At 55.8% G+C, this 16,503-nt stretch overlaps 1 protein-coding gene across 4 annotated transcripts in view; it reads right to left on the bottom strand.

Annotated features, from left to right (window-relative positions):
* BANP (BTG3 associated nuclear protein) overlaps positions 1-16,503 on the bottom strand; it is an 82,123-nt gene that overhangs the window by 34,192 nt on the left and 31,428 nt on the right. For 3 of the 4 annotated variants that reach the window (XM_079907812.1, XM_079907809.1, XM_079907811.1), the window contains exons 5-7: positions 15,980-16,096; positions 14,413-14,588; positions 5,276-5,515 (exon numbers count right to left, since the gene is read on the bottom strand). In XM_079907812.1, coding sequence (XP_079763938.1) covers positions 5,276-5,515; positions 14,413-14,588; positions 15,980-16,096 — 533 coding nt within the window. The remainder of the gene's footprint in view (positions 1-5,275; positions 5,516-14,412; positions 14,589-15,979; positions 16,097-16,503) is intronic. The other variant, XM_079907810.1, reaches the window with a different exon arrangement.

Raw genomic sequence — 16,503 nt, forward strand, 5'->3', positions numbered from 1 at the left:
CGGGAAGATCCTACATGCCGCGGAGCAGCTGGGCCCATGAGCCATGGCCGCTGAGCCTGCGCGTCCGGAGCCTGTGCTCCGCAACGGGAGAGGCCACAACAGTGAGAGGCCCGCGTACCGCAAAAAAAAAAAAAAAAAAAAAAAAAAAAGATTCAGCTGGAAAACTTGCTGTTTTGGCTACTAAGAGCACCCAGCTTGGAGCGGCTGCTGAGAGATCATTTGATGCCCAGTCCCGAAACTCTGCTCTGTGGAGAGCACAGACCCTAGGAATAATCAAAACAAAGGAAGTCTCTGTTTTCTTAACTACTGTATTAAGTTTCTTTTGTCTTGGAAAGACACTTAACTTTGTGAACATAGCCTAAGGCATTTTTGACTCCAAACAGAAACACAACCAACACGTCTGTCACCTTGATAAAAAGAAATTGGGTTAAGGAGGGGCAGGGTTTACAGGATCAGAGAAGATCAACTGCAAGGTAGTCTCGGCCCCACTTTGTCCTCCTGCAGAAAAGGAGGCGGCGCCTCTTCGCTGGTGTCCAGGTCATCTCTAAGCTAACTGAGTCATCGCAATATTTACTGAGACGGCTCTAGATGCAGGGCGGGGCTCACAAAGTTCCGGCCAGTTACCCACATGAGTGACAAGAGGACCCAACTACCCACTGTAGTTACCACAGAACGCAAATACTGACTGAGCCCAACTATGAGAACAAGAACCGTAGAGTCACAAGGGGACCCGACCACTAACTACAGCTCTACAGTCACAGGCGGAGCCAACTCCCCACCACAGCTACAGAGGAGCCCGAATACAGGCGAAGAAGTGGCGACCACACGTGTCCAACCACCTCATTAGGCACCTGCTCCAATACAGAGGACACCCTGCAGGCCACCCGCAGATCCCCTCATGCCTTCCCACAAGGAAAACACCTTCCGAATGCCTCTAGGGATTAATGAGATCATGCAAGATTCCAAAGCTTGCTAGTAATAGAAGAGAATATATACAACACACACGTGGGCACACAAGCATAAGAAATGAGTGAAAACATTCCTACTTAAATTCAACTTTGTAAAAACCAATCTGCCAGTTCAAAACCTGGCTTACATCCTTCAAAGAAAAAACGTACATTCGTAGAGTTGTGCGTTAGCCATTTTCAAATTCTTCTAAGACATCTTATTACATAGTTCCTTCCAACAGTGACTCAAGACTCCAGCTCGATGGCAAATGCCCCCGGGGAAGCTGCCAGGAAACACTAAGGAAGGAGCCAGCAACACCGATCCTCCCCCACCGAGAGCCATGCTGCAGGAGGGCACAGGGGGCTCGGCTCCGCCCCCGGAGCCTCATGGGTGGGCTTCCTCTGACTTTGCTAAAAGCGTTCTTCAACTTTTCTGCCAGCCCTGAGCAACCTCAGCTGAGTGAAAGGAGGAGGAACCTCTTACAATGAGTGATCAAAAGATTACTTTGAATTAACTGGTATTTCACACTTGTTGAAGCATTTTATCTCAAGTCATTTGATGCTCCTAAGAAAACCTCATGAAATAAGAACGTCAATCTCCTCACTTCAGCTCCAAACCGAGTTATCAGTGAGGAGTGAGAACCAGCCTTAAAATTCGGGCCTCCGGCGCCCACCCAAGTGGAGAAGAAACGGCCACAGAAAGCCCAGCAGCGCCTCCCTCTGCCCAGACAGCAGCAGGCGCCCGTCCGCAGACGAGCCACGTAGCCCCCCAGCAGCCCGGGGAGACTAATGCGCTGCTCCCAAGTGCTGCCCGGGCGCCCCCCGAAGATCTGAGCGGGTCCCCGTCCCTGCTGACCACCTCCCCCTTTCCAGGACGCCCATCGCTGACACTGGTGGTTCCCGGCTCTCATGTGAGCCCCACGAGGGGCTGAGATGCACCGCAGGAAGGACAGACAAGAAAAAGGCGCGGGGCTTGGAACCCTGTGCACTCAGGGAGGGGTGTGGGGTGGCGTGGGGCTTATCTGTCACAACGGAATGAAAACCAGGGCACTGCTAACATAGCCTCGAGTTCCAGGGAGAGGGAAGCAGAAACCTGAGTGCTGGCAACTGACTTCTTCACGTGACGGTCTCAGCTCCCGCGTGGGCACCGCAGAGTCCAGCGTCCCGGCCACAGAGCCAGGCTGGCTCCCTCTCCCCACACACAGGAGCCGCAGGCACTGGGCACAGCACTATGAGTGAAGCCGCTCTTCGGTGATGAGGAGAGCCCGGTGGCCGTGGTCGGCAGCTCCAAGGTTGCTGTGAGCCAGGGCGCCCACTTGCGTCCATTCTCACAGGCTCCGTCCCACCACCAGCCCACATGAACCACGACTTCCTCCCAGCTCCCAGAGACACATGCTGGGCCCAGAGTAGCCTGATCACCCAGGTTCCAAAGAACCCAGGCCCTGCGTACTGTGCTGAAGTGTCCCCCAAAATTCATGTCCGTTCCAGGACCTGGGAACGTGACCTCCCTTGGACACAGGGTCTCTGCAGACGTGATTAATTAACTGCAGATGCAGTCACACTGGAGTACAGTGCGCTCTAAGTGCAGGATGGCTGCTGCCCTCAGGAGAGGAGACACACACACAGGAGCAGATGGCCGCGTGACGACGGACACGGAGACTGGAGTTACGCTGCTACAGCCCACAAAGGCCACAAGCTGTGGGCCTCTGCCAGAGGCAAGACAGACTCATCCGTAGCCCTGTGAGGCAGCATGGCCCTGCCGGCGCCATGGTCTCAGCCCCGTGGCCCCAGACCCGGACAGGGCACCGTGTTGTCGGCGGAGCTCGGTACGGCAGCCCCGGGCCACTCGGGCAGCCCGTCGCACGTGAGCGAAGCCCCGGCAGCAACACCATCTCTGCCCCGGGGGGCTGACCCGACGACAGTCCTCCGTGGACATGTGACTCCTCCACCTGTGCCCAAGCTGCTGCGGGGCTCATGGGATCTCACCACGTCGGCGCCCCCCTCACAGACGTCTTCAAGGACCTGTCGACGCTGGGGAGCGCGTCCACCTCATCTCTGTTCTCATCAGATCAGCCAGGCGTGTCCCGCAGCCTAAGCAGACGCCTATGTGACCCACCAGTAAAAACCCTAAGAACTAAGGCTATAACATTCTCAATTCGAGGGGGGAAAAGGCAACTGCTCCATTCTTAGGTCACATGCCTCATGAAAGCGTGGCCAATTTTTTTCAGTTACAATAATGATCTACTTTTGCACAGAGCACACGAACTACATGGCTGGTTATCCAAATTTCTGGGAGGCCCGTCAACCCTTGGGAACCCTGAAGAAGGTGGCATCCCACACGACTTCGCTCTCCCTCAGTAACCTTGTTCCCTCTCTAGAAGAAGCGCCTATGTGTTTCAAAATGCTGGGCTTTTTCCCTTAAAAAAGAAAGGGAGGAAAATACTTCTGACACTCAGAAAAGAAAAATGTAAGTCCAGTCTTGTCCACAGCGAGGTGGGCGTGGCTGGCGGTGGCAAATGTATTCTCTGGGTCAGGAATTCCTCTATTTTAAGGACACCCACAGGCTTCCCCTGCCTGAAAAAGAAACTGTAGGGACTCCCCTGGTGGTCCAGTGGTTAAGACTCTGCGCTTGCAATGCAGAAGGCATGGGTTCGATCACTGGCTGGGGACCTGAGATCCCACATGCTGCACGGCGAGACCAAAACATTAGAAAAAAAAGAAAAAAAGAAAAAACTGTAAGCTAGATGTACAGGGCAATTTGGGCTGCTTACACCCAGCGCTGTCCGCACGGCTCCCGGCCAGCCCCCAGACACGCCCCCCCTTCTCCCAGGCACAGGGGCCTCCGAGAGAACGCAGGCAGGCCGGCCTCGCACCAAAACACCCTCCGGCCCACCGCTGGCTCCACTGTAAGCACGACCACCCCGCTGCCTAGAGAACCGGTGACCCCTGCAACACGCAGCAGCCATGGCGGCCCCCAGGTGACCCTCAGTCCAAGCCTGACATTCCGGCTCATGATTCCAGAACCCCTGGCATCAGCCGGCATGCTGTGAGGGTCCCGGCAGGCACCGTGCTCTAGAGCGGGGGCGCTGCCTGTCATGAAAGCAACATTCTTTTGGAACACGGTCACGCCGATCCGTCCGCATTGTGAGAGCGGCTGCTTTCAGAGCCCGGCAGGTACGACCCAGGCCTCACAAAGCCTAGAACACAGACGGCAAAGCCCTTACGCACCTGTCAGTTGGCCTGGGCTCTGCCCGCCGTGCCCAGCTTTCTTCCCCCCCGAGGGCTGACCTCAGCGCGTCCCACGGGTGGGTTCTCAGGAGCCACCCCACATGATTCCCAGCCTCTGAGACACACACGGGGACTCGGAATGGCCGGGGCCATGAGCTGGGGACCAGGAGGACGAGCCCCCTGGGGTGAGGCAGGGACTGGACGCCCAGCTGAGTACCTGTCAGGAAAACCCGCAGCCAGGCCACCCCCCAACTTCCACCAAGGTCAGTGTGCAGACACAGGAAAGACAACTCCGCCTGTGCATGAAGGCTCCCGGAGAGCTCCTCTCCCTGCTTCTCACCGTCTGCACCCAAAGGCCCGGGGATCGCCGTCAGAGCTCTGTGTGAGCAACGAGGTCCCCCGGGCAGGGTGGCACCCCTTCTCTATTGTGAGACAGTGAACTCTGGGTAATTGTTTTCCATTCCGCTTCGCTAACTCAGACTCTCCAGCACCAGGTTTTTCAGACGTGACCACCCAACCCTCCTGCCGGAAGCCTACGTGCTTCTCGCGCGTCTTTATCGTCAGACGTGACCACCTAACCCTCCTGCCGGAAGCCTACGTGCTTCCCACGCGTCTTTATCGTCAGACGTGACCACCTAACCCTCCTGCCGGAAGCCTACGTGCTTCCCGCGCGTCTTTATCGTAAGCCGTGTCGAACGCCTTCTGGGTCGGGCGGGCTCTCGGGTGAAACCAGGCCAGCGGGTGCTGACGAGCAGGAAGCGGGCACGCCGCACCCCTTCCAGATGTCACCCGGACGATGCCGTCACGACAGACTCCAGCCTGCGCCACCCTCGCAGCCACGCGGGGGATCCAGATCCCTATGACGAGGTCCCCGGCCCCACCAGCGACGGCAGCCCAGAACCCCAGCCCTCTAGGACAGGGACGAGGCGGGTGGCCTGCCTGTGCCCTGGGCAGCCCTTCCTAAAGGAAACGTTCAATCCACAAAGGGCTCTCTTGGCCCGTGCCCAGGTCTGACCCAGAGCCCCCTCCCCCCGACAGCATGGTCCCACCCCCAGCGGAGCCCTCCCGCGGCCGGCACGGGGGTGGCGGCAGACACTCACAGCGGATGCCGTAGATGGTGAGGGGGTCGAGCTGCTTCTTGCCGTGCTTGCCCTGGCCCGAGAGGTTGGAGACGGCCTGCACCTCGCGGTGGAAGAGGTAGTCCAGCAGCGTGAGCGCCATCTTCTCGGCCGTGCGGCAGTTGGTGCTGATGTGCAGCATGTCGGAGGGGATGATGGCGCAGCGCACCCGCATCTCGGGGTTGTTCTCGTCCCCCAGCCACGTGCCATTGGGGTAGTCCTCTGCGAGAGAGAGGGGTCTCGGTGAGCTCCGGCCACTGCCCCCGCTCTCTCTACCTCCAGCAAGGCGGCCCGGGCCGTCCCCAGGACAGGCAGGGGGCCCACAGAGAGGAACAGGGCAGCTGGCGCTCCTCCCGCCCAGAAGGAGAGGCGGGAGACCCCTGTCTGCGAGCCCACCGGCGCCCCGCCAGCTCCGTCTGGGATGAGAGACGATTTGGGAGGCACACAGTGGGCACTGGGCCTCCCGGCTACACCCTGACCAAGTGGGCCAGCGTCCCCCACCCAGCCTCCCTCTCTGTCACAGCCTCCCAGGAGTTGCAGGATCGACCACGTGTGTGAAAGGGCTTGACGGCTGTCAAACAAACATCAACTTTAAAAAGCCTTATCGTTTGGCAAAAGGAAACTCCACGTATGATCACAAATCAAGAGGACTCTTGACTCGCTTGGACATCTGGCCGCTCTCCAAACGCTCCCTTCTGATCCTAACGTGGAGGCAAGTTCAGGTGTGAGCGGCGGCCCCTGAAAGCACCAGCGCCGGGCGGCGATAAGGGGGAGAGTTAGAGCCTCTAAGAGGGACGCAGCTTCCTGCCGAGGCCGGCGGGCCTTTAAGCCGTGTCCCAGCCAACAGGGTCATCACTGTTTCAAGATTTCTCACGCGATTTGTTTTGAAATGTCCTGATATTTACATTCTGGCCTCTACGCGCAAAGAAGGCCCCACAAGGGCAGCCAGCCCCGCCTGGCTTTGCCGCAGGCCTGGAACAGAGCACGAGGCCCAGAGGCCAGCCGGTCTGTGACTCGCACCCCCTGCCCTGCCACGCCACAGGCAGCCGCTCCTGGCCGGGCTCCTGAATCACAGGACATCCTCCGACACCAGGCGAGGCTCTGCAACCCCGTCAGGACGACCACGTCACCGATGGGCTGGGGCGGCCGCTGGAAGGGCCGGGGCGGCCGCTGGAAGGGCCAGGGAGGCTGAGCTCCTGACTTCAGCTAAGGACAAAGAACAAATCACAGATCTGATTTTTGGAACTCGGAATCAGAGGTAAGTCAGAAGAATCATTTCTCAGGAACACAGATGGTTTAGAAGTGAAGAGGTAGAGCTACGAGCACAGGCTCGGATACGTGCAGTTTTCTCGCCAGCAGCCACCTGTTACGTTCACCTGCCTACAGGAAAGCTAGTGGACACGTGATCTAAACGTGGATGGAAAGCGACTTTTAGAGGCGCTGTCTCTCAGTCATCCCTGGAATGCCAAGAAGGCTCCAACTCCTGGAGAGTTTATTAGTTTACCTACAGACACTGGGCAACTCTACGCCTGGCACTGGGTCTAGTGCTCAGGATCTAAACCCTCAGTGAATGTAGGATCACAGGCTTAATTACACCAGAGTGGAAGGACCACCCTCCCTCCACCTGCGGCCATCAAGCCACAAGCAAATAGAGGGAGGGACAGGGAGGGGAGTGGGGGGGGAGGGGCAGGCCGCTGCAGGAGGGGCGCCGCGTTGGACTCAAGGACAGTGGGCTGCAGGCTCTACCCCACTGCCACGGGGCCAGAGAGCCTTGCGCTTTTCTCAGAAACAAGTACCATGAATTCTACAAGGCCGGCTCCCGCATTTAGATAATATCTTTAAAGCAAAGTAAACGCTGGGCAGGAGCTCAGCATCATTTTCCAAACCGCGAGTCAACATCTCATCAAAGTGACGCTGAGCGTGCGTGGAGGTGGCGGGATGGCCGTTCCGTCCAAGAGCGAGGCCGGCTCGGCTTCTCCATCACTGACTCCGACTGAGAGCCGGCTTCCCCGGGGGCTGCCCGCACACGCGCCCCCTCCTCGGCTCCCCAGCCCCGGAAGCATCCTCTTTGCCAGAGCCCTCGCACATGCACCATGACAGAACCAGAGGCCGCGGGGCTGGGGGTTGGGGGTCAGGGACAGAGTCCTGCCAGCCCCCAGCAAGGGGGCCTCGGCTCTCTGGCCGGGGCAAGGAGCGCCCCACCTGTCCAAGCCCCAGACCTGGCCCTACTGCTCCAACAGCGATGCGCCAGAGCAAGGGCCACCTTCCTTGCAGACGCCACCCCGGACAGCCTCAGCCTCCCAGCTCCAGCGACAACCGAGAAAGGCGGGGCCACGCCACGCCATCCCACGCACACAGCGGGGTCACACGTGGGTAAAGGCAGACACTGTCAAACTGATCCAGGAGGAAGGAACGAAAAAGCGACCTCACCTATTAAACTTAATTCTTAGGAAGGCAAAACACCAAGTTAAATGAATGAAAGCGTTCACAAAGGAAAGCCAAGCCTCATTTTTACGTAAAGAATGACCATCCTCAGACCGATCAGAAACTCCCCAGGCTTCACGGATGATCTCTGCGAGCTGTGCTGCAGAGGAGAACATGGAAAGGGCCGGACGGGCTCAGTGAGGAAGCGACCGGCTGGCCACCGTGAGCGGGAGGGCGCGCGTGGCCACTGCAACGGGCTCTGCGGGCCCGCGAGGGCTGTTTCCTCGCCCAGTCCCCTGCTGACACGTGGCCACGGATGAACGCCCAGCCCCAGAGCTGGCAGAGGGGCCTCCAGGAGTATTACCAGGACATTCTGGAGGAGGAAACATGGCATTTTAAATTCCTACAGAAGTTATTATTTCAGGGAATACTGCTCCCCCCAAAAAATAAATTAGTCTAAAAATTAACTATTTTCCCTCCCTATCACTCCGGAAAATAATGGCTTAAACATCTCTGGTCATGTAGGAAATTGTCCAGAAAGTGTCTTTCAAACACCTCAAAATTTTGCAAGGCATTTTATAACCTGTCTACAACCTAACTTCCTTCATGCTGTGAGTCTCAGGTGTGTGGTCATCTGACCAGCAAGAAGCCCGAGCCAGGCGGACAAGAAACACAGCCTGCAGCAAGTCTGACTAACACAGCCATTGTCGTGGGAACAGAGGACCCCTCCGGGGCAGGGAGGACCAGGGCTGCACGGTCACTGCCGAGGCACTCCCGGGAGACGGCAGCGCCTCCACACTCCCTGGCCCAGACGCTAGGGCGCACAGTCCTCACCCAGGTGCGAGGACCACACCTGCTGACTCCGCCCCAAGTCACCTCTGACCCGACCCGAGAGCCGGAGCCCAGCCTGGGCCCAGCTTCCCACCAGTGACAATGAATCTCGTCTTTTAAATGTAAAACAAGACGGAGCACCAGCCCACATAAATATTTGAGAAATCTGCCTTTTGACAATTCAGAAAGGATATATTTATTTTACTAAAATAGCTTGGTCCAGTTTCGGCATCTGAAACAATAGATTCTAGTGGCTTTATTTAAAAACTACCAGTTGGGTTATAAGAAAAATAAACTTGCTTTCTATTCCAATCATTTAAATCTTTAATTAAATTAACTGACATTTCTAAAAACGCTATTCAAAGAAAAACCTTCAGCAGTAGCTTCAACTTTCTTACCAAACAGTTCAGAATACAAATACTTCTTGTGAGGGTCTATTTTAGTTCTAGGAAAATGAAACGAACGGGAGAAAGCCCCAAGACGAAAAAGATGGCCACAGTCTCAGGGTCGCCGACTTGACAGAGAGATAAAGCAGCTACCTGTGCCATGCCTCCCCTGCTCCCCACCCGCTGACACACATGCATACATACATGTGTATACACAGAACACACACGTCCATACAGGCACGCACACACACGCACCGGCACACGTCCCGAGGCAGTTGATGCACACACCAGCACGTCCACTGACACCAGGGAGCCTTGGTTCCGAGCCACTCGGCTGGGCCCGGGCCTAGGCGTGGGAGCTAATCGCGTGGGGCAAAGACAAGACAGTATCTACTCCGCGCCTCCTGCGTGCCAGGACTTCACATGTCTTACTGCAACTCAGGGACTCTGAGAAAACGCGACACAAGGCGTCACCACTCCTCCAAAGCAAAGGGCAAACTGCGAGTCCTCCGACAGCAGCCTGCATGCCCTGCACACACGTCACGCAGGCTGGGAGGTCACCAGCACTCCAAATGCCACCCCGGAACCAAGCCCAGCCCAGCGCCCGGGCTCTCTCCAAAGACGCCGGTGTTCCGTCCAGGGGGCCCCAGAAGCCTCTAAGTCCTGTGCGGGCAGCTGTGATGGAGGGAAGGGCCCCCAGGATGGGCCACTCGGACACTTGCTGCCTTGGCTCCCAGACGCCCTGGCCGCCAGTCCCCCTCGGCGATCACTCACAACAGGCTTGGTCTCTGCAGCCACGAGAGGGGACCACCAGGGAGGCGTTTCAGTCTCCACCCAAGGGATGGTGACGACGCAGGCTCTGAGGTGAACGGGGTGTCCACACACGGCCCAGGGGGTCACATGAGGTCAGGTCCTCGAGGCCGGCTCCAGCACCTCTGGGCCAGCCTCAGAGGACACCTCGTGCCCACGAGCAGGGATCAGGCTGTGTTTCCATTGGGCTTTTATAAAGGCTGCCCAAGCTGGTTACGAAGTTCTCTACATGTGAGGTGCGGGCTGGGGGTGGGGGGGACCAAGTGGCCCCGGGAAGGGGCTCAAGGAGGCTTTCCAGAACAGGCCCTGTGGGCCGCCTCTCAGCATGGACCACACTCCGTCCTCGGAAGCTGTCGCCTGTTTCTGAGCCCTTGTGAATTAAGGTGTTTACACCCTGACTGTGAGCCTCATTCAAGGGTGACGCCTGCAGTGAATCGGTAACACTCCAACCAACCACAGAACCTGACAGCTTGCCCTCCTGGCTTTAGACACAGTAAACTATGGGCCTGCAGCCCAAGCGCCTCTGCTCCTTTGGGACTGACGTGACATCTTCAAGCTATGGACAGATCGACAATTTGGGGTTTTTAAACTGGGAATTCGAAAGCGTTAGGTTACATACAGGATAATGCTGGAGGGAAAGGGAAAACACAAACGTCTCTGGCACTGCGGCCAATTCCAACCCCCGAGGCTGGGCCCATCCCACAGAACCACGTGGCCACACCTTGGACGGAGCCCAGCCTCTTCCGGGGAATCCCGCCCGCTGAGCACAGTCGTCAAGAGCTCAACCGTGACAAGAGCGAGTGTCCAAGGACACTTGGCAGAAAGAGCAAGAGCGCTGGGCAGAGACGGGGTGTCCACATGCTGGGTCCCACATGCCGACCCGAGACTCGGCGAGGGATGCTGGGACGCCACCCTCCGGCCACTCTCCTCTGATCTGGGATCAGTGACCATTCACTACGGGGTCCTGCACAAAGACCCACTGACGTTGTTACACTACTCCTCTTTCTTAATCCTGCTCTTGTCAGCAGCCTACTTATGACGGCTGCTAAAATGCGTTTTAACGTTACCAAATACACAAAGAATTTATGCAGGGACTTCCCAGGCGGTCCAGTCGTTAAGACTTTGCCTTCCAATGCATGGGGCGCAGGTACGACCTCCAGTCGGGGAGCTAAGATCCCACACGCCTCGCGGCCAAAACACCAAAACATAAAACAAAACCAATATTGCAACAAACTCACTAAAGACTTTAGAAATGGTCCACATCAAAACAAATCTTTAAAATAAAAAGAATTTGTGTTAAGAAAAGTTCACGTAAAATAAATTATGTGAACAAATTCTCAAGAAATGTTGCTGGCTAAACTTCCTCCTCAGCACACGTACAGCTGCAGTTTCGTGAACACAGCAATTTGTACTGATCTTGTTTCGTAGCCCACAGCCCAGCAACACCCCGGAGAAGGTGCCCCAGGGTCCCCGTGCTGTGCCTGACAGCCCTGCCGAACCACCCGCTCCTCCCAGACTTCATCTCCCTGCCCTGCCCCCCACCCCAGCACAGATATGCGAGTATCTGTATCTATTTATACTCACAGATACGTGAGTATAAATCACTTCATTGACTCGGGGCTTTGCAACATATACAAGGCTGATTTCTGACAATAATTCAATTATAACAGAAGTACTTCCCTATTAAAGGCAAGTACCAAACGTTTTACATGCAGGATTAGTCAAGTTCTGTAAGAATTATCAAATGCATAAACGGCAGGAATTAAACTCTTTATTAAGAATCTAACTAAATCCCTTCATTAATGCACAGATCCCACTTTTGGTCCATTTTGGCTAATCTGTTTCTCTGACTCAGTTCACCAGCTTAATCTTGGAACGATGAACCCCACACACTTGCAGTACTTCCCAAAGATCGGGGTAAACGAAGGCCTTGTGCCGGGGAAGAGAAGGGCAAGAGCTAAGAGCTAAGCCTGCAGCTCACCGCTCCCCACCGTCAGCGTTTCTCTGATCCAAACAGAGCTGGTGCCGTGACAGCCAGCACTGCCGATTAACGCACGGGTAAATCCCCTGGCGCCGCTCCAGTATAATAAAGATCTGCTAGGGGACGGCATGCCAATTCGTGCAGACAATGCGGAATTCTTAAGAAATAGCCATTCTGAAACTCTGCGGTTCTCTGCAATCAGGCACAGAAATACTTTTATAAGAAGAGAAGAACGTCTGTCTACGTGCAGCCCTGGGCTCTTATCAGGAAGTAAGACGACTCCACCTAAGGCCGAGCCTCCAGCCCTTCAGCGCCTACATCTTATCCCCATTTCTCTGATAGGAAGTCGCTGACTGGACGCTCCCCAGTCGAGCAAGCTATTCTGGTCCCGGGAGGACACGGGAGGGAAGCAGCGAATCCGACTCTCAGTGCATCATAAATGTCACCAGATGTTGGCCACAGGACGCCACTGCAGGCCCGTGTGAGACGTTCGCAGATTAGCTCTTTTGCCCACATTTACGTGCACACACCGGCGGTCTCTGTTCCATCTTCCCAAACCCCGTGCCAACCGAGGTGGCTCAACCTGACATTCTCAGGACGTAGAACTGCAGGGGGGTGGGGGGGGACACATTCCCGAGGACAGTGGCAGCAAGCTTGCACTCAGACACACAGAAAACCTGTACTTTTTTCCCTACAGATTTTAATGCTAATAAGCTCAAATTCGGATCCCTTTTTGTAAGCTCACGTTAGAGTCAGTCTGCAGTCCCCCCTGAAATATATTTCACGTTAATCAGATCACATTAGGGCATACAAACTTAAAAGATGACATTTTTGGCTTTTATGATAACCCCAGACTCCCCCCAAATTATCCAATGTCATGTTTCAGAGCTGAGGCCGTTTAAACCAAACAAGTTAGGCCTAAAGTACACAGCTAGACCTACGGGAGTATTTACCCAAAATCCACATGGAAAAAGAATAAGAACAATTAGCTTTCTCTGCAATTGTTACAGATGTAATTTTCATTCGATATCCACTAAGATGAAATCAGGAGCAACCCTCTTTTCCTCAAGTCTAATGAGTAGAGAGACTAGCTGCCCTGACCCAGCAATTCCACTCCCAGGTATCAGCCCAAGAAAAATGAAGACACGCACAAAAACCTACACACAAACGTTCAGAGCAGCACTGTTTGTGACAGTCAGAAAGTGGGAACGCCAGCGTCCATCAACGGGTGACAGATCAGCAAAGTGTGGCCTATCTACACACTTAGATGGGCCATCATCCGGCCATAAAGAGGAATGAAGGACTGGTGCGTGTACAACGGGAGGGCACCACGTGCTTCCACTCGTATGAAACATCCACAACAGGCAACCCCACAGACAGGAAGCAGATCAGAGGTGGCAGGGCTGGAGGCTGGAGCACGGGGGTACTGCTGTGGGGTCTCTTTGGGGTGGTAAAAATACCCTGCAATTAGACAGGGGTGATGTGCACCCTTTACCGGCACGTCTGCTTTAAAATGGTCAGTTTTATGGAATGGAAATTAGACCTCAATTTTTTTTCTAAGTGGCCCAGTTTGCTTTTTCTCTGTTCCCTGCTCTGCCATCTCAACCCTAGCAACTTATGTTAGAGGTGAATGACGTTTTAAGGAAAACATCTTCAATGCTTCAGATGTGGTAACAAGTCTAACAGGAAAATCTTTGTAGAAAAATCTATACTGTGCTCTTAGGAAACATCAACGACTCAGATGGAGAAGCAGAAACACCTCACCAGCCCTTCCTAGTTAACAAATTATAGGCTTGAGGACCCAGTGACACGATGCTACATCTGCCCAGTTCCCTCCTCTCTCTCTGCGCTATTTTGGGAAACACTGACTCAGCCCTCAAGAGAAGGGCAAAGCTGCCAGGTGGCAGGAACCCTCTGGAGGGCATGCCAGGCCACCACCTGGACCCAGAGCCAGGTGAGAGTGGACCCCAGACCCAGCAGGAGAAAGGATGCTCCCCCTATATCACAGTGGGCAGGGGCAGCGTGGACTCAACGTGGACGTGTGGCCCCTCTGAGTCTGCGTGAGGCCCTCATCAGAGACACAGGACAGAGCTGTGGTCAGACAAGTGAGCCAACCGATAGCTCTCAAGTTACAGCTGTCCATCATCGGAAAGCCTCCAGAGCTAGATTCAATAAGCAAACCTGACTGAAAACGATTATGTAAATCTGCATCAACGTGGAGAGATTTCTACTACGCAATGGGGCAAAGCGAGTTACAAACTCGTGAATCTAGCGTGTATGTTAACGCAGAAAAAGCCCAGAGGGTTTCTGGAGATCTCTGGATGAGGAATGGCTCCGGTTATTTGTACTTTCTTTGTCATTTTCATATCTTAGCATCTTTCAAAAACAATAAACATATATTACTTTTCTAAAAAGCAGGGGAAAAAATTACAGCTGACACCGGAACAATGTGGGGGGTTTCGACCCTCCATGTGGTCAGGGATCCACACGTAACTGCTAGTGGGCCCCCCGTGAACGCAGCGCCCCATATTCACGACTCCCCGTGTGCAGATCGTACAACGCTGTAACAACTACTAGTGAACAGTCCACGTGTCATGGACCCGCGCAGTTTCAGCCCGAGTTGTTCAAGAGCCGCGGCACGCCCATTACCGTCCACGCGGAGAAGAGGAGCAGCTTCGAGGACGCACCTTCCGAGTTCAGGGTGATGAGGGTGACGTTGTTGCCGATGTTCTGACTTCCTGACTGTCCACAGTTGGAAACGGAGTCGCTGGCCTCGGACCCGCTCTCCCCGTCCTCATTGTGGCTGTCCTCCTGACCTGGCACCTTCACCACGATGGTGTTCTGCCGACGCCCGGGCACCGCGCTGCGCGGGAAACAGAGACACCAGCAGTGTGGTGAGAGCAGCACAGCAACACGCAGAGACGGTTCTGTACCCCGACGTTCTCCCCTTCACGTCTCACAGAAGCTACCTCTGCACACGCACTGGGCCACCAGCCTTCCCTCAGCTCTTTCTACTCAGATTAAAGCAGGAGACAGCCTGTGGCTCCAAGAAACTGTATGAAACTTGGAACGTTTAAAAACATGTTTACATCACAAAAGAAGTGAAATCACAACCCACTGTGACTCAAGGCCTAGAACGCTCCCTTCCGATCATGGAGGTAACCCTACAAAACGCTGACGTTTGAATCAGGGTGAGATTGAGGCCGTGTCAAAGGAAAGGCTGAGTGAGAGAAAGTATGTCTGCAGACCCAGACTGACTGCACCGATCCACTCCGTCCCGAGAGATGTCCTAGAAATGACCCGGCCTGTGAAGACGCAGCTCTCACTCCCAACTAGCCCACTGCCAGAAACCGCTCGAGGGGGCTAAAAAAGCCAGTCGAGGATCTCCTGGGGGGCATCCTTAGCACCACAAGGGACCCCGATACAGCGCAGTAAGGCACGGCCAGGAAACCAGACACCAGCCAGCTCCGAAACGGGCTCCATTACCCGGAGGCACGCTACTGCCTTCTGAATGACCTTTTCGACTTCCTTCGAGATGCTGCCGCGCACGGGGAAGGGGAAGCAGCGCGAGGTCCCTGCTTGCCGAGGCAAACCCCGGGGGGCTCCATCCTGGGGGCTGGACCTCGCTAAACGCTCCGGACCTGGCCACGACTCCGCCCTCGCGGGCACGAGGCACACGGACCCTCTGCTGCTCTGCCGGCCCACGGCCTCGGCCCGGAGCGTCCGCACCCACCTCCCGCGGCCGGTCTGCTTGGGGTCTGGGGCCCTGGGGACCTGGGCTACAGCCAGGTAGAAGCGGGACCGGCTGCAGGAGGGCCTGCGAGACTCGCCGGGAAGCAGCGCGGTGGGGCCGACGCCGGCGGGGCGCCAGCACACGAGGGGCGATGGTGCCCTCCACGCACTCCCGCCTCTGACCCAGGGTACAGCCAAAGCGTCTCCAAAGAAAAAGGGGTGGAAAAGGCACCACCTCGAAACGCCTCCGCCACTTCACCAACCAGAGGGGACGTCGCCGACCCGACATGCTCGGACAGACAAGACAGATGGGAGTGAGGTGAGAGGGCGGGATCCGCGCATCGTGGTGAGCACACAGGGTACCTCCCGCCGGCACGCGCGGCGGTGGACACAGGCCAGGCCGTCCTCCCCAGACCCTGGCCGCGGAGAACCCTGGGCCCAACGACACGGGCGCCCCAGGACGCCGCCCTGTCCCCGGGGCCCCAGCGGTGGCGGTGAGAGGTGGGGTGTCGTGCTACTGACTTGCTAATGATATTTTCCAGGGGATCCGGTGCCCTGCCGCTCAGGGGGTCTTCCATCTTGGCTACAACGGCGTTCTGCCGATCACTGTTGAGAATTACTGTAGTCTGGGGGACGACGCTAGGGAACAAAAGAATCACAGAGAAAAGAAGACCTTAACACGACAGCGTTCATTGTCAGAGCACAGAGTCATCAAAAGTCAGCGCCCACGCCCCGAGCTCCAGAGGGGAGGCCCCGGCAGGGCTGCGCTACGTGCACGGCTGACACCGGGCAAAGTGCGAGCCGGGGCTGGGCTTCTGAATGGAGAGTCTAGCTCTGCTCCTTGTTGGCACTGTCGGGAGAGTCGGGTTACAAATATTTACATGTTTACAGAGAAGAGACAGAGGTGTCACAGCTGTCACTGTGCAGGAAGGTTTCTGAAGGAGCAGGTCTGCATGAAAAGCAGCTTGAGACTTACTCACTGCATCCAGCGAATTCCCACGTGCAATCTGGGCTTTCGTGACCACTGTGCTTATCAGTTCCATCCC

The sequence above is a fragment of the Stenella coeruleoalba genome (assembly GCF_951394435.1).
Source record: "Stenella coeruleoalba genome assembly, chromosome: 20".
Lineage (NCBI taxonomy): Eukaryota > Metazoa > Chordata > Mammalia > Artiodactyla > Delphinidae > Stenella > Stenella coeruleoalba.